The sequence below is a fragment of the Salmo salar genome, chromosome ssa05, assembly GCF_905237065.1.
Source record: "Salmo salar chromosome ssa05, Ssal_v3.1, whole genome shotgun sequence".
Lineage (NCBI taxonomy): Eukaryota > Metazoa > Chordata > Actinopteri > Salmoniformes > Salmonidae > Salmo > Salmo salar.
In genome coordinates, this window is record NC_059446.1 from 8,171,617 (window position 1) to 8,188,744 (window position 17,128).

Genomic DNA, 17,128 nt, shown 5'->3' on the forward strand with positions numbered 1-17,128 from the left:
TACAGAGGCTCTGACTGTCCTGTCCAGTCAGTATGGTGGTACAGAGGCTCTGGCTGTCCTGTCCAGTCAGTATGGTGGTACAGAGGCTCTGGCTGTCCTGTCCAGTCAGTATGGTGGTACAGAGGCTCTGGCTGTCCTGTCCAGTCAGTATGGTGGTACAGAGGCTCTGGCTGTCCTGTCCAGTCAGTATGGTGGTACAGAGGCTCTGGCTGTCCTGTCCAGTCAGTATGGTGGTACAGAGGCTCTGACTGTCCTGTCCAGTCAGTATGGTGGTACAGAGGCTCTGACTGTCCTGTCCAGTCAGTATGGTGGTACAGAGGCTCTGACTGTCCTGTCCAGTCAGTATGGTGGTACAGAGGCTCTGACTGTCCTGTCCAGTCAGTATGGTGGTACAGAGGCTCTGACTGTCCTGTCCAGTCAGTATGGTGGTACAGAGGCTCTGACTGTCCTGTCCAGTCAGTATGGTGGTACAGAGGCTCTGGCTGTCCTGTCCAGTCAGTATGGTGGTACAGAGGCTCTGGCTGTCCTGTCCAGTCAGTATGGTGGTACAGAGGCTCTGACTGTCCTGTCCAGTCAGTATGGTGGTACAGAGGCTCTGGCTGTCCTGTCCAGTCAGTATGGTGGTACAGAGGCTCTGGCTGTCCTGTCCAGTCAGTATGGTGGTACAGAGGCTCTGGCTGTCCTGTCCAGTCAGTATGGTGGTACAGAGGCTCTGGCTGTCCTGTCCAGTCAGTATGGTGGTACAGAGGCTCTGACTGTGTCTTCTTGGTGTCGGTCTCAGGTCCTCTGTTGTTTTACTATTGTTTATCTCTCTTTGCTCTAGCTTCATTTCATATTTGTCTAGAAATGTATTGTTTTTGAGGTGCTATATAAATCAAGTTTGATTTTGATGTCCAGACTGGTGCAGGAACAGGACAGCTCCCTCAGGAGAACCAGGAGTTAGCCAGCCAGCTGCAGCGTCTAGAAAACTCCTTCAGTATCTTTGCTGAGGCGTCCAACCCCAACCAGCTCCTAGCCCACCTGGGACGCATGGCCGTCGAGTTCCACCACCTCTCCTCCAAGGTCCAGAAGAACGAGCAGAGGACATCCCTCCTACAGGTAACTGACAGGGGAGAAGGGCAGGTAGACCGCCAGGCAAGTAGACAAATGGCTAGGCAGGCAGAGAAGTAAACAGGTTGTCCACACAGGTATATTTTGAAAACTGGAAACTCAGCATGTCACCTGTATAGCGAACAACAATTGTGTGTTTGTCATTCTTGATGCTGAACCAAATTATGTTGCAAAACCAAGGCAGCGTCTACTCTTCCTGGGTCCAAATAGGAACCAAAACACCTCAAATAAAATACAGAATATGTGTAATATAATTCAAAATACAATGCATATATATTTTTAAATGTCACGTGACAGTCCCCGTCGTGCAGTAAAGTGTTCTTTTAATCTGGTTTCATTGCTAGCTTGAGTTACCTGGGGTGGCAGAGTTCCATGTAGTCATGGCTCTATTTAACACTGCGTTTCCCAGCCTCTTTACAGGACCATCTGGCTGCATGTTTTGGTACCGATAAGTGTCCGAACTGTGTGCCAACTGCTTGAACGGACAGTTTGGTACCTTCAACATCTCGCACAAAGACCAATAGTGATGCAACCTCAACTTTGAGCCTGGAGAGCTTGACAAGCATGCAACTGACATTCGCCCTCCATTTACATCTAAGTGCAATACGTGCTAATCTGTTCTGGAACAACTGCAATTTTCCTATGTCCTTCTTTACTGCACATGACCACACAACTGGGCAGTACTGTAGGTGTCCTGTAGGACCTGTCTGGTTGAGTTAGATGACTAGAAATCAGTAATGCCTTATCATGGACAGACTATGACTCTCAGACCATGAGAAACAAAAGTATCTGGTCTGATGAAACCAAGATTGAACTCTTTGGCCAGAATGCCAAGCATCACATCTGGAGGAAACCTGGCACCATCCCTACGGTGAAGCATGGTGGTGGCAGCATCCTTCTGTGGGGATGTTTTTCAGCAGCAGGGACTGGGAGACTAGTCAGGATCGAGGGAAAGATGAACGGAGCAAAGTACAGAGAGATGCTTGATGAAAACCTGCTCCAGAGCTCAGACTGGGGCGAAGGACAACGACCCTAAGCACACAGCCAAGACAATGCAGGAGTGGCTTTGGGACAAGTCTCTGAATGTCCATGAGTGGACCATCCATACCCCGGACTTGAACCCAATCTAACATCTCTGGAGAGACCTGAAAATTGCTGTGCAGCGACGCTCCCCATCCAACATGGCAGAGCTTGAGGATCTGCAGAGAAGAATGGGAGAAACTTCTCAAATATAGGTGTGCCAAGCTTTAGTCTGCCTGTCCCTCCCCCTGAAAAACATCCCCACAGGACGATGCTGCCACCACCATGCACAAAGTGGAAACGGTCAAGGGGTCTTACTTTCAAAAGGCACTGTAATATGATTTCCATGTCCTCTGCTGCTTATTATGACAGGGAGGACTGGAGTGCTACCAAACGCAGACCGCCAGTCTCTTAAGCAGTTCGCTATGTTTGAGGTAATCCTTGAACCCCTGCGGTTAGGGCGAATCCTTGAACCCCTGCGGTTAGGGCGAATCCTTGAACCCCTGCGGTTAGGGCGAATCCTTGAACCCCTACGGTTAGGGCGAATCCTTGAACCCCTGCGGTTAGGGCGAATCCCCTCTCTTTTGAAGAGGTGTTGGTTGCTCCCACAGCAAGTAAAAATTGTCACAAATGAGAAATTCCTGTCTTTGCATAGTTTCTTCATGAACTTGTTTAGGGCAGCGAGGTGGCTGTAACGTTCCTGAACCCCTTCTATAGCACGACATCGGGGCTGTAACGTTCCTGAACCCCTTCTATAGCACGACATCGGGGCTGTAACGTTCCGAACCCCTTCTATAGCATGACATCGGGGCTGTAACGTTCCCGAACCCCTTCTATAGCACGACATCGGGACTGTAACGTTCCCGAACCCCTTCTATAGCACGACATCGGGGCTGTAACGTTCCCGAACCCCTTCTATAGCACGACATCGGGGCTGTAATGTTCCCGAACCCCTTCTATAGCACGACATCGGGGCTGTAATGTTCCTGAACCCCTTCTATAGCACGACATCGGGGCTGTAACGTTCCTGAACCCCTTCTATAGCACGACATCGGGGCTGTAACGTTCCTGAACCCCTTCTATAGCACGACATCGGGGCAGAGAGTGAGTGACTATGGTGCCAATATTAGAGTAGTTGGCTAGAACAGTGGGCAGGAAGGATGCCAAAGTCTCTCACCATCGATGTGCCCACGATGATGATGGTGGATGTGATATAATCTGATGGGGAAGGAAGAGGAGGAACCGAACAGGACTGCCTTGGTCAGGGGAATGGTGTGTGTCTTGGTACAGTCGGAGAGTGCTGTCTTACTAATGCTTGTCCCTCTGTTTGTCTAGACTCTTTGTGAGCAGCTCAGACAAGAGAACAACGAGCTGAGAAAGAAGATGGAGGAGGACCTTCAGTACAGAAACGGAGACTTGGAACTACTGAGGTGAGTTTTGTATTTTCTCTGGATTCAGTTGGACTTCCAGCTCCCCAGGGGAGAGGAGGCGTTTGAGTTTATTATTGTGAATTTAAACTGAATATTGACTTTACTGTTTTCTGCTCCCACGTGAAGTTTAGGGCTTTGTTTGAGTTTAAATAAATGCTATAAACACTTGGTATTCAGTAAACAGTGAGTGAACTTTCGCTTTTCTTTTTAACGATGATTCTCTGCCCAGCGACTACAGAGCTTCAAGTGAAGTGAAGTGACAGTTGGTCAAAGTTTATCATCTTAGATGATTCAGGAATTGCCCTAATATTCTCCCTACCTCAGTGGGGTCTTTCCAGAGGATATCCTAGGGCTCTGCTAAGCTACTCTACTAAACACTGGGATAGATATTCTAGATATTACTGTAACTGCCCAGTAACACTAACCCTGCTTTCACTCTCTGGTCACTGCAGACAGGAGAACCTGAAGCTAAAAGAGCTGGTAACGGGAGGAGGAGAGACCACAGCAGAGAGCGAGGGGCAGCCAGAAGCCAAAGAAGATGTGGTGAAAGAGGAAACTGCCAGCGTTAGATCCAAGATGGAGGTCAGCACACCACAGAAGGTATGGAAATCCTGTGGCAGAATGGATGGAAGGGCACCTGTCTGGTTCAGAGGATTAAAAGCTGGGAGAGAGAAAGGGGGAAATGATCAGCATAGATGTCTAGGAAGCCACAGCATCATTTAAGGATGTGTGCTGTTACAGTAAATACTGTAGATTTAAATACTCTTGTTTCCATATTGGGTGTTGTCAGTATGAGTCAGACCATTGCCAGGCATCACAGTAGTGGAACAGTTAGCATGTTTGTCTCATCCTCACGTACTGTACAGTAGGAGGATGTGACTGACTTCCCCATTTTCATATCACATTGTAGTACTTCCAAGTACTACTGCTGATGTGTGATATTTCTCATATTGTCACATTGGCCCGTGTAGAATGTCTGTGAGCGACTTCCCAGGTCTTTCTTGTAATATAAATATATTAATTTTTTTATTCACGACTTGTATAAATGGTGATCTGTAGTGCAGGGAATTTAAGAGCAATGTTTCATAGCCCCTGTCCTGTTACAGAGTGGGCTCTGTGAATGATGTTTCATAGCCCCTGTCCTGTTACAGAGTGGGCTCTGTGAATGATGTTTCATAGCCCCTGTCCTGTTACAGAGTGGGCTCTGTGAATGATGTTTCATAGCCCCTGTCCTGTTACAGAGTGGGCTCTGTGAATGATGTTTCATAGCCCCTGTCCTGTTACAGAGTGGGCTCTGTGAATGATGTTTCATAGCCCCTGTCCTGTTACAGAGTGGGCTCTGTGAATGATGTTTCATAGCCCCTGTCCTGTTACAGAGTGGGCTCTGTGAAGGATGTTTCATAGCCCCTGTCCTGTTACAGAGTGGGCTCTGTGAATGGTATTTAAATAGCAAAATGCATCATCATGATGTGGCCAGTGATCATTTGCATTTTGAAAGTCTTATATCAAATTGTCTTTGTCACATACGCCGACTGCAACAGTAGTAGACCTTACAGTGAAATGCTGAATACAACAGGTGTAGTAGACCTCACAGTGAAATGCTGAATACAACAGGTGTAGTAGACCTCACAGTGAAATGCTGAATACAACAGGTGTAGGTAGACCTTACAGTGAAATGCTGAATACAACAGGTGTAGTAGACCTTACAGTGAAATGCTGAATACAACAGGTGTAGTAGACCTCACAGTGAAATGCTGAATACAACAGGTGTAGTAGACCTCACAGTGAAATGCTGAATACAACAGGTGTAGTAGACCTCACAGTGAAATGCTGAATACAACAGGTGTAGTAGACCTCACAGTGAAATGCTGAATACAACAGGTGTAGTAGACCTCACAGTGAAATGCTGAATACAACAGGTGTAGTAGACCTCACAGTGAAATGCTGAATACAACAGGTGTAGTAGACCTCACAGTGAAATGCTGAATACAACAGGTGTAGGTAGACCTTACAGTGAAATGCTGAATACAACAGGTGTAGTAGACCTCACAGTGAAATGCTGAATACAACAGGTGTAGTAGATCTCACAGTGAAATGCTGAATACAACAGGTGTAGTAGACCTCACAGTGAAATGCTGAATACAACAGGTGTAGTAGACCTCACAGTGAAATGCTGAATACAACAGGTGTAGTAGACCTCACAGTGAAATGCTGAATACAACAGGTGTAGTAGACCTCACAGTGAAATGCTGAATACAACAGGTGTAGTAGACCTCACAGTGAAATGCTGAATACAACAGGTGTAGGTAGACCTTACAGTGAAATGCTGAATACAACAGGTGTAGTAGACCCTACAGTGAAATGCTGAATACAACAGGTGTAGTAGACCTCACAGTGAAATGCTGAATACAACAGGTGTAGTAGACCTTACAGTGAAATGCTGAATACAACAGGTGTAGTAGACCTCACAGTGAAATGCTGAATACAACAGGTGTAGTAGACCTCACAGTGAAATGCTGAATACAACAGGTGTAGTAGACCTCACAGTGAAATGCTGAATTCAACAGGTGTAGTAGACCTTACAGTGAAATGCTGAATACAACAGGTGTAGGTAGACCTTACAGTGAAATGCTGAATTCAACAGGTGTAGTAGACCTTACAGTGAAATACTGAATACAACAGGTGTAGGTAGACCTTACAGTGAAATGCTGAATACAACAGGTGTAGGTAGACCTTACAGTGAAATGCTGAATACAACAGGTGTAGACCTCACAGTGAAATGCTGAATACAACAGGTGTAGTAGACCTTACAGTGAAATGCTGAATACAACAGGTGTAGTAGACCTTACAGTGAAATGGTTACTGACAAGCCCTTAACCAACAATGCAGTTTTAAGAATATACCAACAACAACAAAAAGTAAGAGATAATAATAACAAATAATTAAAGAGCAGCAGTAAATAACAATAGCGAGGCTATATACAGGGTGTTACGGTACAGAGTCAATGTGGAGGCTATATACAGGGGTTACGGTACAGAGTCAATGTGGAGGCTATATACAAGGGTATTACGGTACAGAGTCAATATGGAGACTATATACAGGGGGTACCGGTACAGAGTCAATGTGGTGGCTATATACAGGGGGTACCGGTACAGAGTCAATGTGGAGGCTATATACAGGGGGTACCGGTACAGAGTCAATGTGGAGGCTATATGCAAATAGCAAAGCAAATAGTCTGGGTAGCCATTTGATTAGATATTCAGGAGTCTTATGGCTTGGGGGTAGAAGCTGTTTAGAAGCCTCTTGGACATAGACTTGGCGCTCCGGTACCGCTTGCCGTGTGGTAGTAGAGAGAACAGTCTATGACTGGGGCGGCTGGAGTTTTGACCAATTGTTTTGGGGCCTTCCTCTGCAGCGCCTGGTATAGAGGTCCTGGATGGCAGGAAGCTTGGCCCCAGTGATGTACAGGGCCGTATCTTGACAATGTGATTGCTGACATGAGAAAAAACGAACATTTTGGGACTTTATCAACAGGGGACTCAAACCAAATATAGTTTGAGTGAATTATTCCTTTTTAAGAATCGTCATGTTTTATATCCCTGTCCTACAGCAGAGTGGGAATGCCACAGAGAAGGAGAAAGCCCCGGCCAAGCCCTGTGACCCAGAGGCATACGAGAAGAAGATCAAGCTTCTAGAGAAGCAGAGGAAAGATGTGAGTCCCTCTCAAAGTTACATCAGCTGTCCTCTTTCCACATGGAAAGGTCTTTGTGAGAGAAAAAAAAAAATATGCATGCAGATCAAATGACACCCTATTCTCTTTATAGTGCACTACTTTTCACCGGGGTCCATACATAGTAGTGCATTATATAGGAAATAGGGAAGTCTGTGAAAAGTATATAAATGACGTATTGGTTTCAGTCATATTTCCGTTGTGATGATGATGATGATGATGATGACAGGTACTGGATGTAAACAAGCAGTGGGATGTCCAGTGGAACTCTATGAAGTCACAGTTTGAACAGAAGGTATGTTCTCTCACAGGAAAACACTCGCACACACACACACACACCACCTCGTAGTAAACAGCTTTGTATAGAATACATAATACAGAAGAGATTATCTGAAAACACTCATAGTAACTTGATGGAAAAGTCTTGTTTACTATGCACTGTTTACACATAGTAACCCGAGGTACAGTCTTGTTTACTATGCACTGTTTACACACAGTAACCCGAGGTACAGTCTTGTTTACTATGCACTGTTTACACATAGTAACCCGAGGTACAGTCTTGTTTACTATTTTCAGACCCCTTGACTTTTTTTTAATTTATTCATAAAAATAAATAAAAATATCTACACACACTATCCCATAATGACAAAGCAAAAACAGGTTGTTTTTTGGGGGGACAAATGTATAAACAAAACAGAAACCTTAAGTTTTCAGACCTTTTTTCTATGAGACTCGAAATTGTGCTCAGGTGTATCTTTTTTCCATTGATCATCCTTGAGATGTTTCTACAACTTGAAGTCTACCTGTGGTAAATTCAATTGAGTACAGCTGTCACGCGTGATATGAGCATGAAAGTGAATTGGTTATTATTGGACCGGCGCATACAAGAGACTAGAGGTTGTTGCTGAAATCAACTGAATTTCTAAACCAAACTGACTTTAATAACATATTATACCAGACACCAGCAGGTTCTTTAGATGGGTAAGGCTGAAACAGTTGGTAGTATCATCTGAAACAGTACTACGGTATTCTAAAATGTTTGGTATCGTGGCGTTTTGGTACCGTGATATTACTGTGGTACCAGTATACCATGCAACACTAGTAATAACTAACTTAAAGCAGGTACAGCCTTAGTGTTCACAGTAAACGCGCGCCGGAAGTTGCACAGAATCTTCACAACGTTCAAGTTTGCACTTAGTAGACCTGAAATTTGCTCAGTGACGACAAACAAAAAAAGTTGAGGGAACATTACCCTAGAGTCTAACCCCCAAACCGCTCAACATATAGTTTCGTCATTTGGCTGGGTCTGTGGGTCTATACTCTAACACAGCCCTGTGTAACTGCATAGACCTGCTCGAACCCAGTTCACTGTGTTACTTTCTCTGATACTCCAATCATCTCTATATGAAATGATGACCTGTTTGTCTCATTGAAAAGAAACCAATACTCCCTGTTCTAAAACAGTTTGAACCCCCCCCCCACCCCACAAAAAAATATCAGATCACAGACCTGCGTCAGCGGCTGGCGGACTCCCAGAAGGCCGTGCAGGAGCTGGAGGCGGAGCGAGAACAGAGGCAGCGGGATTACGATAAGAAGCTGCTGCTCGCCAAGTCCAAGATCGAGAACGTACAGGTGAGAACCCACAGAAACCTAGTACAGACCCAACCATGTCCTCCAGACATACACAAACCCAACACCATTTTTGCTGTGTGTGTGCGGTCTTCACTGCTGGGAACACATGCTTGGAGGAGAACTGCTCCAGCCCACTCAGACATGATCCATTGAGTATCTCTCACATGTCGGTTTGTTACAATGACTGTATATGAATGGACTCAATAGCGCATTTGAAGCCAAGGAAGTCCTAGATGTATGTAGACATAACATGCACAGATCAAGCTAGTCCAGGAAGTGACGTTGTAGGCTAGCTCAGTGCTCCCCACTCTCATTGATTATCTCAAGTTGAGGGCCGAGCGAGGTATTGCTAGACTGCCAGTAGTAACTGAATTATCCCTGTGTGCAGTTATTTTTTTTATATATAAAAAAATAAATGATGATCACAAGATTGACCACGAATATTGAATATTGCTGTTTTCCCATTCACTATAATGGGGATTCTGTTTTCTGAAAACTATGCCTACAGAACCATGGGAAGTTCATGGCTTCAATGAGAAGTGGCAGTCACTCTCCCTGGTCTGTCAGCATCATTTGTAAAACGACTAGCTCCAGTGCTTCTTCCTTTCAAAAATATATCTCACCTCCACGCATGTGTGTGTACATATATTGACCTCCACGTGTGTGTGTGTGTGTATAGATATATATTTATATTTAAACTCAGTTTTTCACAATTCCTGACATTTAATCCTAGTAAAAGTCATAGGTCAGTTAGGATCACCACTTTATTTTAAGAATATGAAATGTCAGAATAACAGTAGAGAGAATGACTTTCAGCTTTTATTTATTTCATCACATTCCCAGTGGAATTATTATTTGGTAGCATTGCCTTTAAATTGTTTAACTTGGGTCAAACGTTTCAGGTAGCCTTCCACAAGCTTCCCACAATAAGTTGGGTGAATTTTGGCCCATTCCTCCTGACAGAGCTGGTGTAACTGAGTCAAGTTTGTAGGCCTCCTTGCCCGCACACGATTTTTCAGTTCTGCCCACAAATTTTCTATGGTATTGAGGTCAGGACTTTGTGATGGCCACTCTAATACCTTGACTTTGTTGTCCTTAAGCCATTTTGCCACAACTTTGGAAGTATGCTTGGGGTCGTTGTCCATTTGGAAGATCCATTTGCGACCAAGCTTTAACTTCCTGACTGATGTCTTGAGATGTTGCTTCAATATATCCACATCATTTTCTTTCCTCATGATGCCATCTATTTTGTGAAGTGCACCAGTCCCTCCTGCAGCAAAGCACCCCCACAACATGATGCTGCCACACCCGTGCTTCACGGTTGGGATGGTGTTCTTCGGCTTGCAAGCATCCCCCTTTTTCCTCCAAACATAACGATGGTCATTATGGCCAAACAGTCCTATTTTTGTTTCATCAGACCAGAGGACATTTCTCCAAAAAGTACGATCTTTGCCTCCATGTGCAGTTGCAAACTGTAGTCTGACTTTTTTATGGCGGTTTTGGAGCAGTGGCTTCTTCCTTCGTTTTACTGTGGATATAGATACTTTTGTACCTGTTTCCTCCAGCATCTTCACAAGGTCCTTTGCTGTTCTGGGATTGGTTTGCACTTTTCGCACCAAAGTACGTTCGTCTCTAGGAGACAGAACGCGTCTCCTTCCTGAGCGGTATGACGGCTGCATGGTCCCATGGTGTTTATACTTGCGTACTATTGTTTGTACAGATGAACGTGTGGTAACTTCAGGCGTTCGGAAATTGCTCCCAAGGATGAACCAGACTTGTAGACGTCTAAAAAAAAATATATATTTCTGATGTCTTGGCTGATTTTTGATTTTCCCATGATGTCAAGCAAAGAGGCACTGAGTTTGAAGGTAGGCCTTGAAATACATCCACAGGTACACCTTCAATTGACTCAAATTATGTCAATTAGCCTATCAGAAGCTTCTAAAGCCATGACATCATTTTCTGGAATGTCTGTGTGTGTGTGTGTGTGCGCACGCACACACACTACCGTTCAAAAGTTTTTCTTTGCAACTCTGCCTAGAGTCGCCTCTTCACTGTTGATGTTGAGACTGGTGTTTTGCGGGTACAACTTAATGAAGCTGCCAGTTGAGGACTTGTGAGGCATCTGTTTCTCAAACTAGACACTCTAATGTACTTGTCCTCTTGCTCAGTTGTGCACCGGGGCCTCACACTCCTCTTTCTATTCTGGTTAGAGCCAGTTTGCGCTGTTCTGTGAAGGGAGTAGTACACAGCATTGTACGATATCTTCAATTTCTTGGTAATTTCTCACATGGAATTGCCTTCATTTCTCAGAACACAAATAGACTGATGAGTTTTAGAAGAAAGTTATTTGTTTCTGGCCATTTTGAGCCTGTAATCGAACCCACAAATGCTGATGCTCCAGATACTCAACTAGTCTACAGAAGGCCAGTTTTATTGCTTCTTTAATCAGAACAACAGTTTTCAGCTGTGATAACACTTTTTCAATTATGTTTTCTAATGACCAATTAGCCTTTTACAATGATAAACTTGGATTAGCTAACACAACGTGCCATTGGAACACAGGAGTGATCATTGCTGACAATGGTCCTCTGTAAACCTATGTAGATATTCCATAAAGAAATCTGTTTACAGCTACAATCGTCATTTACAACATTAACAATGTCTACACTGTATTTCTGATCAATTTGATGTTATTTTAATGGGCAAAAAATGTGCTTTTCTTAAAAAAACAAGGACATTTCAAAATTACCCCAAGTGTGTGCGTGCGTGAGCTTTAGTACCTTGTTGCAAACAGGAAGCATTTATTTTTTATTTTTACTCAGATCTTTGTAGTGACTGGGTGTATTGATACACCATCCAAAGTGTAATTAATTCACCATGCTCAAAGGGATATTCAATGTCTCCTTTTTTATTTGTTACTGTGTACCAATAGGTGCCCTTCTTAGCGAGACATTTAGAAAACCCTCCTGGTCTTTGTGGTTGAATCTGTGTTTCAAATTCACAGCTTGACTGAAAACCTTTGCAATTATCTGTATTTGTGGGGTACAGAGATGAGGTAGTCAGTAAAAAATTTTAAATACTATTACTGCACACAGAATCCGTGCAACTTATTATGTGACTTAAGCACATTTTATACTCCTGAACTTATTTATGCTTTTCATAACAAATGTGTTGAATACATTTCAGCTTTTCATATTTCATTTAATTTGTTAAAAACATAATTCCACTTAGACATTATGGGGTATTGTGTAGGCCAGTGACGACAAAATCTAAATGTAATACATTTTAAAAATCAGGCTGTAATGCAACAAAATGTGGGAAACGTCAATGGGTGTGAATACTTTCTGAAGGCGGTGTAGGTACGGGTAAAAGTGACTAGGCAAAATCAGGATGGATAATAAACACAGTACTAGCAGCAGCGTGGGTGTTGTGTATTATGTGTGGGTAAAGTCCAGTGAGTGTGCAAATAGTCAGTGTAGGTACTTGACTAACTGTTCGGCAGTCTTATGGCTTGGGGGATAGAAGCTGTTCAGGAGCCTTTTGATCCCAGACTTGGTGCTCCGGTACCACTTGCTGTGCGATAGCAGAGCGAACTGGGCCACACGCACTACCCTCTAACTCCTTATGGTTGGATGCCAAGCGGTTGGCATACCAAGCAGTGATGTAGCCAGTCAAGATGCTCTCAGTGGTGCAGCTGTAGAACATTTGAGGATCTAAGGGCCCCATGCCAAATCTTTTCAGCCTCCTGCTGGGGAAGATGCGTTGTCGTGCCCTCTTAACAACTGTTGTGTTGGGACCATGATGGGTCCTTTAGTAATGTGGACACTGAGGAACTTGAAACTTTCGACCCGCTCGACTACAGCCCCATTGATGTGAATGGGGCCGTGCTCGACCCTCCGTTTCCTGTAGTCCACGATCAGCTCCTTTTGTCTTGCTGACGTTGAGCGGTGGTCAACAGACAGGTTTGAGGAAGGGAATGGAGAAGAGGGGGAAGAGTGGGGCGAAGGGGTGAAAGGAGGGAGGGAAGAGAGTGAGTTAGAGAAATACAAAGGAGAAAACCGTCAACCCTCTGACACAGTTTTTCCCGTTGACTGAGAAAAACGTCAGCTACTGTGACATTTGACTTTTTTCAAAAACATGCCAGGATGATGTTTTCCTATGACATCATGTTATTGATAGGTCACCGTTAGGTTACCGTCAGGTCAACTTTAACCTGACAGTCTCTGACACATGGACCATTACTCGTCTGACTTTCACATCCTTCAGTCTGGATTAAAATTGTGAATGATCTCTGAAACAGTGGAGTTGAAGCAGATTGTGCCAATGTTGTTGTATGAATGTTTTCAGGGGGAGAAGGAGTGTCTGAACTCTGAGACCACGGAGTTGAAGCAGAAGGTTCGTTACCTGCAGGATCAGCTGCTGCCCCTCAGTAAACAGAGAGAGTACCAGGAGAAGGAAATACAGCGCCTCAACCGGGTCAGTACTGTGTGTGTGTGTGTGTGTGTGTGTGTGTCCACTGTGTGTGTGTGTGTTATCTAACTTACTCCGTCTCCCCCTGCCACCCATCAGGCTCTAGAGGAGGCCTTGAACCTGCACCCTCCCCCCTCCTCCCAGCAGCCACCGGTCCAGGGCGCCAGCGGTAACCATGGCGACGGGCCTAGTAACTTGAGGCGGCAGGAGCTGCTCACCCAGATAGCAGTGTTAATGGAACAGGTCAGTCAGACGCTTTCTGAGCTAATTGATCCAGTTCAGTGATTGGCTATATTTCGTGGACCAAATGGCAAGTGTCTTTACTGACATTTTCAACCTGTCCCTGACAGTCTGTAATACCAACATGTTTCAAGCAGACCACCATAGTCTCTGTGCCCAAGAACGCGACGGTAACTTGCCTAAATGACGTGCTTAGTCCCCTGCTGTATTCCCTGTTCACCTCACGACTGTGTGGCCACGCACGACTCCAACACCATCATTAAGTTTGCTGACGACGCAACGGTGGTAGGCTTGATTACCGACAATGATGAGACAGCCTATAGGGAGGAGGTCAGAGACCTGGCAGTGTGGTGCCAGGACAACAACCTCTCCCTCAACGTGAACAAGACCAAGGAGCTGATCGTGGACTACAGCAAAAGGAGGACCGAACACTCCCCCATTCACATCGACAGGGCTGTAGTGGAGCCCCAAGACAGTCGTGAAGATGGCACGACAACGCCTTTTCCCCCTCAGGAGATTGAAAAGATTTGGTCCCCAGATCCTCAAAAAGTTCTACAGCTGCACCATCAAGAGCATCCTGACTGGTTGCATCACCGCCTGGTATGGCAACTGCTCGGCATCTGACCGTAAGGCGCTACAGAGGGTAGTGCATACGGCCCAGTACATCACCGAGGCCAAGCTTCCTGACATCCAGGATCTCAATACTAGGAAGGCTCAAAATATTGTCAGACTCCAGTCACCCAAACCATAGACTATTCTCTCTGCTACCGCACGGCAAGCGGTACCAGAGCGCCAAGTCTAGCTCCAAAAGGCTCGTTAACAGCTTCTACACCCAAGCTGTAAGACTGCTGAACAATTAATCAAATGGCCACCCGGACAATTTACATTGACACCCCCACTGCTGCTAGTCAGTGTTTACTATCTATGCATAGTCACTTTATCGCTACCTACATGTACAAATGACCTCAACTAACCTGTACCCCTGCACATTACTATTGTTAGTTAATTTTCTTAACCAACAATGCACTTCAAGAAATAGAGTTAAGGGCTTGTATGTAAGCATTTCACGGTAAGGTCTACACCTGTTGTATTCTGCGCATGTGAGAATAAAAATGGTATTTGATTTCACGTACCTGGTGTCCCAGGTCTTCCGGAAAAAAAAGTTGAACTCACCAACTTAGTATCCGAGGTAATCATCCTGCATCTACTCTCTCAGGTGAAGATCTTTGAGGAGGACTTCAGGAAAGAGCGGAGTGACAGGGAACGAATGAACGAGGAAAAGGAGGACTTGAGGAGACAGGTGGAGAGGCTGCAGGGTCAGATGACCAACCTCACCAATCAGGTTAGGAGCTGCTTTCTTCTGTGTCCTAAATGGCACCCTATTCCCTATGTAGTGCACAATGCTATGGGCCCTGGTCAAAAGTAGTGCACTGTATAGGGTAGAGGGTGCCACTTGGGACACAGACTGTTTCACAGCACTTTGCATTGAAGAGGGAGGTTCTCATCTCCTCCACCTTCCATGTGTTGGTTTTCCTGACGTGTGTTCATAAATTTGAGTTGGTTTGTTCCTCTCAGCTTCACCAGGCCCAGAACGAGTGTCAGAGAGAGAGAACAGAGAGATGCAAGCTGGAGAGACTACAGATGCAGCATCATAAACAGGTACTGTAGTCACCACGCCTCAGTCCCTTCTCATCTCCCATTATAGACAGGTTTAGCTTGGCTTCAAATGGCTGTGGTGAACCTAGTCAATTAGCACAGGTATTATAGGCTAACCCCTCAGTCCAACAGACAGATGGAGCTTGTCTTCACATGGCTGTGGTGGTAAACCTATCAGTCTAGTTTCACCTAGCACTTAGACCTCTTTTGAAGTAATGACAGCAATAGGATGGATTTTCTCCTGATTAGATGAGTAAAAATGGCTGTGTGCTGTGCTTCACTTCCTTCCAGTCTGTTTGAGGAGCACCAACTAGGGCTGTGCTTTACTGCAGTTATATCTCAAACTAGTGCAACATTCCTCTGCCTGGCTGAAAACAACCCCTCCGTATTTCCAGACATAGATCAACTAGATCTGTTGAATAAAATCCAAGTGACTGGGCGCTGTGCTTCCTCTACCTGCCTGCTTGCCCTGCCTTACTGTGCTCTGACCGGGGTTACCGAGGTCTGTATCCCTGTGTTCCCTGGTAGGGCCAGCAGCAGCAGGAGAGGCGTACCTCAGACCCCTCCTCAGGTACCATGAACGGCCCTCTGAGCCCTCCCTACTGTGGTCCCTTTGTGCAGGTGGCTCCAGGAGGAGGGCTGGACGGCTGGCCAATCCACCCCAGGATACCCAACAACGCAACAGCTGCTGCCGGCAGCGTAGCGCCACCGGAACGTGGCGACTTCACACCCCTCACAACGGTAAGGGTCCGTATCACAATATATCAGCCAAAAATAGGTGTTTCTTATTGGACGAGTTCAGGTAGTCCTTCCCCATTTCGGTCCGTTTGGTTCCTAGTGAATATGGTAACCTAATCCCAAATGGGACCCCTAGCCTCTACTCTTAGAACATCGCTGCTGACAGAGGAGCTTTTCCCCCCTTGCCAGTAAGCGGCTACTTGCTCTCTGGAAGGCTTAGGCCTGGGTTACTGTAAAGCACTTTGTGATAACTTATGTAAAAAGGACTATATGAATAAAATGTGATTGACTGACATTGTGTTCTCTGTTCTGCTTTGGTCCATCAGGGAATCCCGTGGCAGCAATCGTTCCCCCAGCCCAGGGGCTCCAGGGGACCCGGAGCAGGAGACGGATCCAGACCGCCTCCAGAGAACACGGGTATGCCGACACAACTTATGGCCAATGGGGAAAAGAGTTGAAAAATTCTGGTAACATTTCCAAAATTCGTGGAAATTGCCATTTTTAGATTATAGCTTCTATCAAAAGGTTCTATACTTCTATTAAAGTAAGGGAAATCAACACAAAACCAGACACTTCATCACTTCAAACCCTTCATTCTGGGTTGTACAATCTAATTAGTATGGTAATACTATCATCATAAAGGTTCAACTTCTATTAATGGGAGTGAATATATCATAAATACACACACATACACAGCATGTTAATAACACAATTAGGCAAACTAAGCAAAAAAACACAAGCTGCAGCCCATTTTGGCAATTTGGGATCCCCGACTTCCAAACAGGGATTCCAACCAAGTTGCAAGCCTCCACTCTGTTTGTGGGGAATTATTCTTAGCAACAGTGGCAGTGTATTTGGTGAGATCAGTTATATTAGAAGATCTGGGACATAAGTATTGTTCCAGGGCATTTCCAGTAGCATTGCCAATATTCTCTACGTGTCTAGAGATGTCACGAATTTGGTCTAGGGCACATGCAACTCCATACCCAGGGAAAAACACACCAAATGACCTGGATGCAGCTGCCTGAGTGAGTGATGTCAGCTAGAGACCTCTTATCTCTCCTCATACCAGGAAGTTTGCAGTCTCTTAAACAGAGCC

The 17,128-nt window shown here is 45.1% G+C and overlaps 1 protein-coding gene and 1 pseudogene across 8 annotated transcripts in view; both read left to right on the plus strand.

Annotated features, from left to right (window-relative positions):
- The window catches only part of LOC123743233 (basic proline-rich protein-like), a 603,964-nt pseudogene that overhangs the window by 288,622 nt on the left and 298,214 nt on the right, over positions 1-17,128 (plus strand).
- tnip1 (TNFAIP3 interacting protein 1) overlaps positions 1-17,128 on the plus strand; it is a 43,343-nt gene that overhangs the window by 17,946 nt on the left and 8,269 nt on the right. For 3 of the 8 annotated variants that reach the window (XM_014198561.2, XM_014198560.2, XM_014198557.2), the window contains 12 exons: positions 898-1,098; positions 3,466-3,560; positions 4,013-4,160; positions 7,171-7,272; positions 7,520-7,585; positions 8,791-8,922; positions 13,273-13,401; positions 13,495-13,638; positions 14,852-14,977; positions 15,211-15,294; positions 15,820-16,038; positions 16,356-16,446. In XM_014198561.2, coding sequence (XP_014054036.2) covers positions 898-1,098; positions 3,466-3,560; positions 4,013-4,160; positions 7,171-7,272; positions 7,520-7,585; positions 8,791-8,922; positions 13,273-13,401; positions 13,495-13,638; positions 14,852-14,977; positions 15,211-15,294; positions 15,820-16,038; positions 16,356-16,446 — 1,537 coding nt within the window. The remainder of the gene's footprint in view (positions 1-897; positions 1,099-3,465; positions 3,561-4,012; positions 4,161-7,170; positions 7,273-7,519; positions 7,586-8,790; positions 8,923-13,272; positions 13,402-13,494; positions 13,639-14,851; positions 14,978-15,210; positions 15,295-15,819; positions 16,039-16,355; positions 16,447-17,128) is intronic. The other 5 variants (XM_014198559.2, XM_014198558.2, XM_014198564.2 and 2 more) reach the window with 5 other exon arrangements.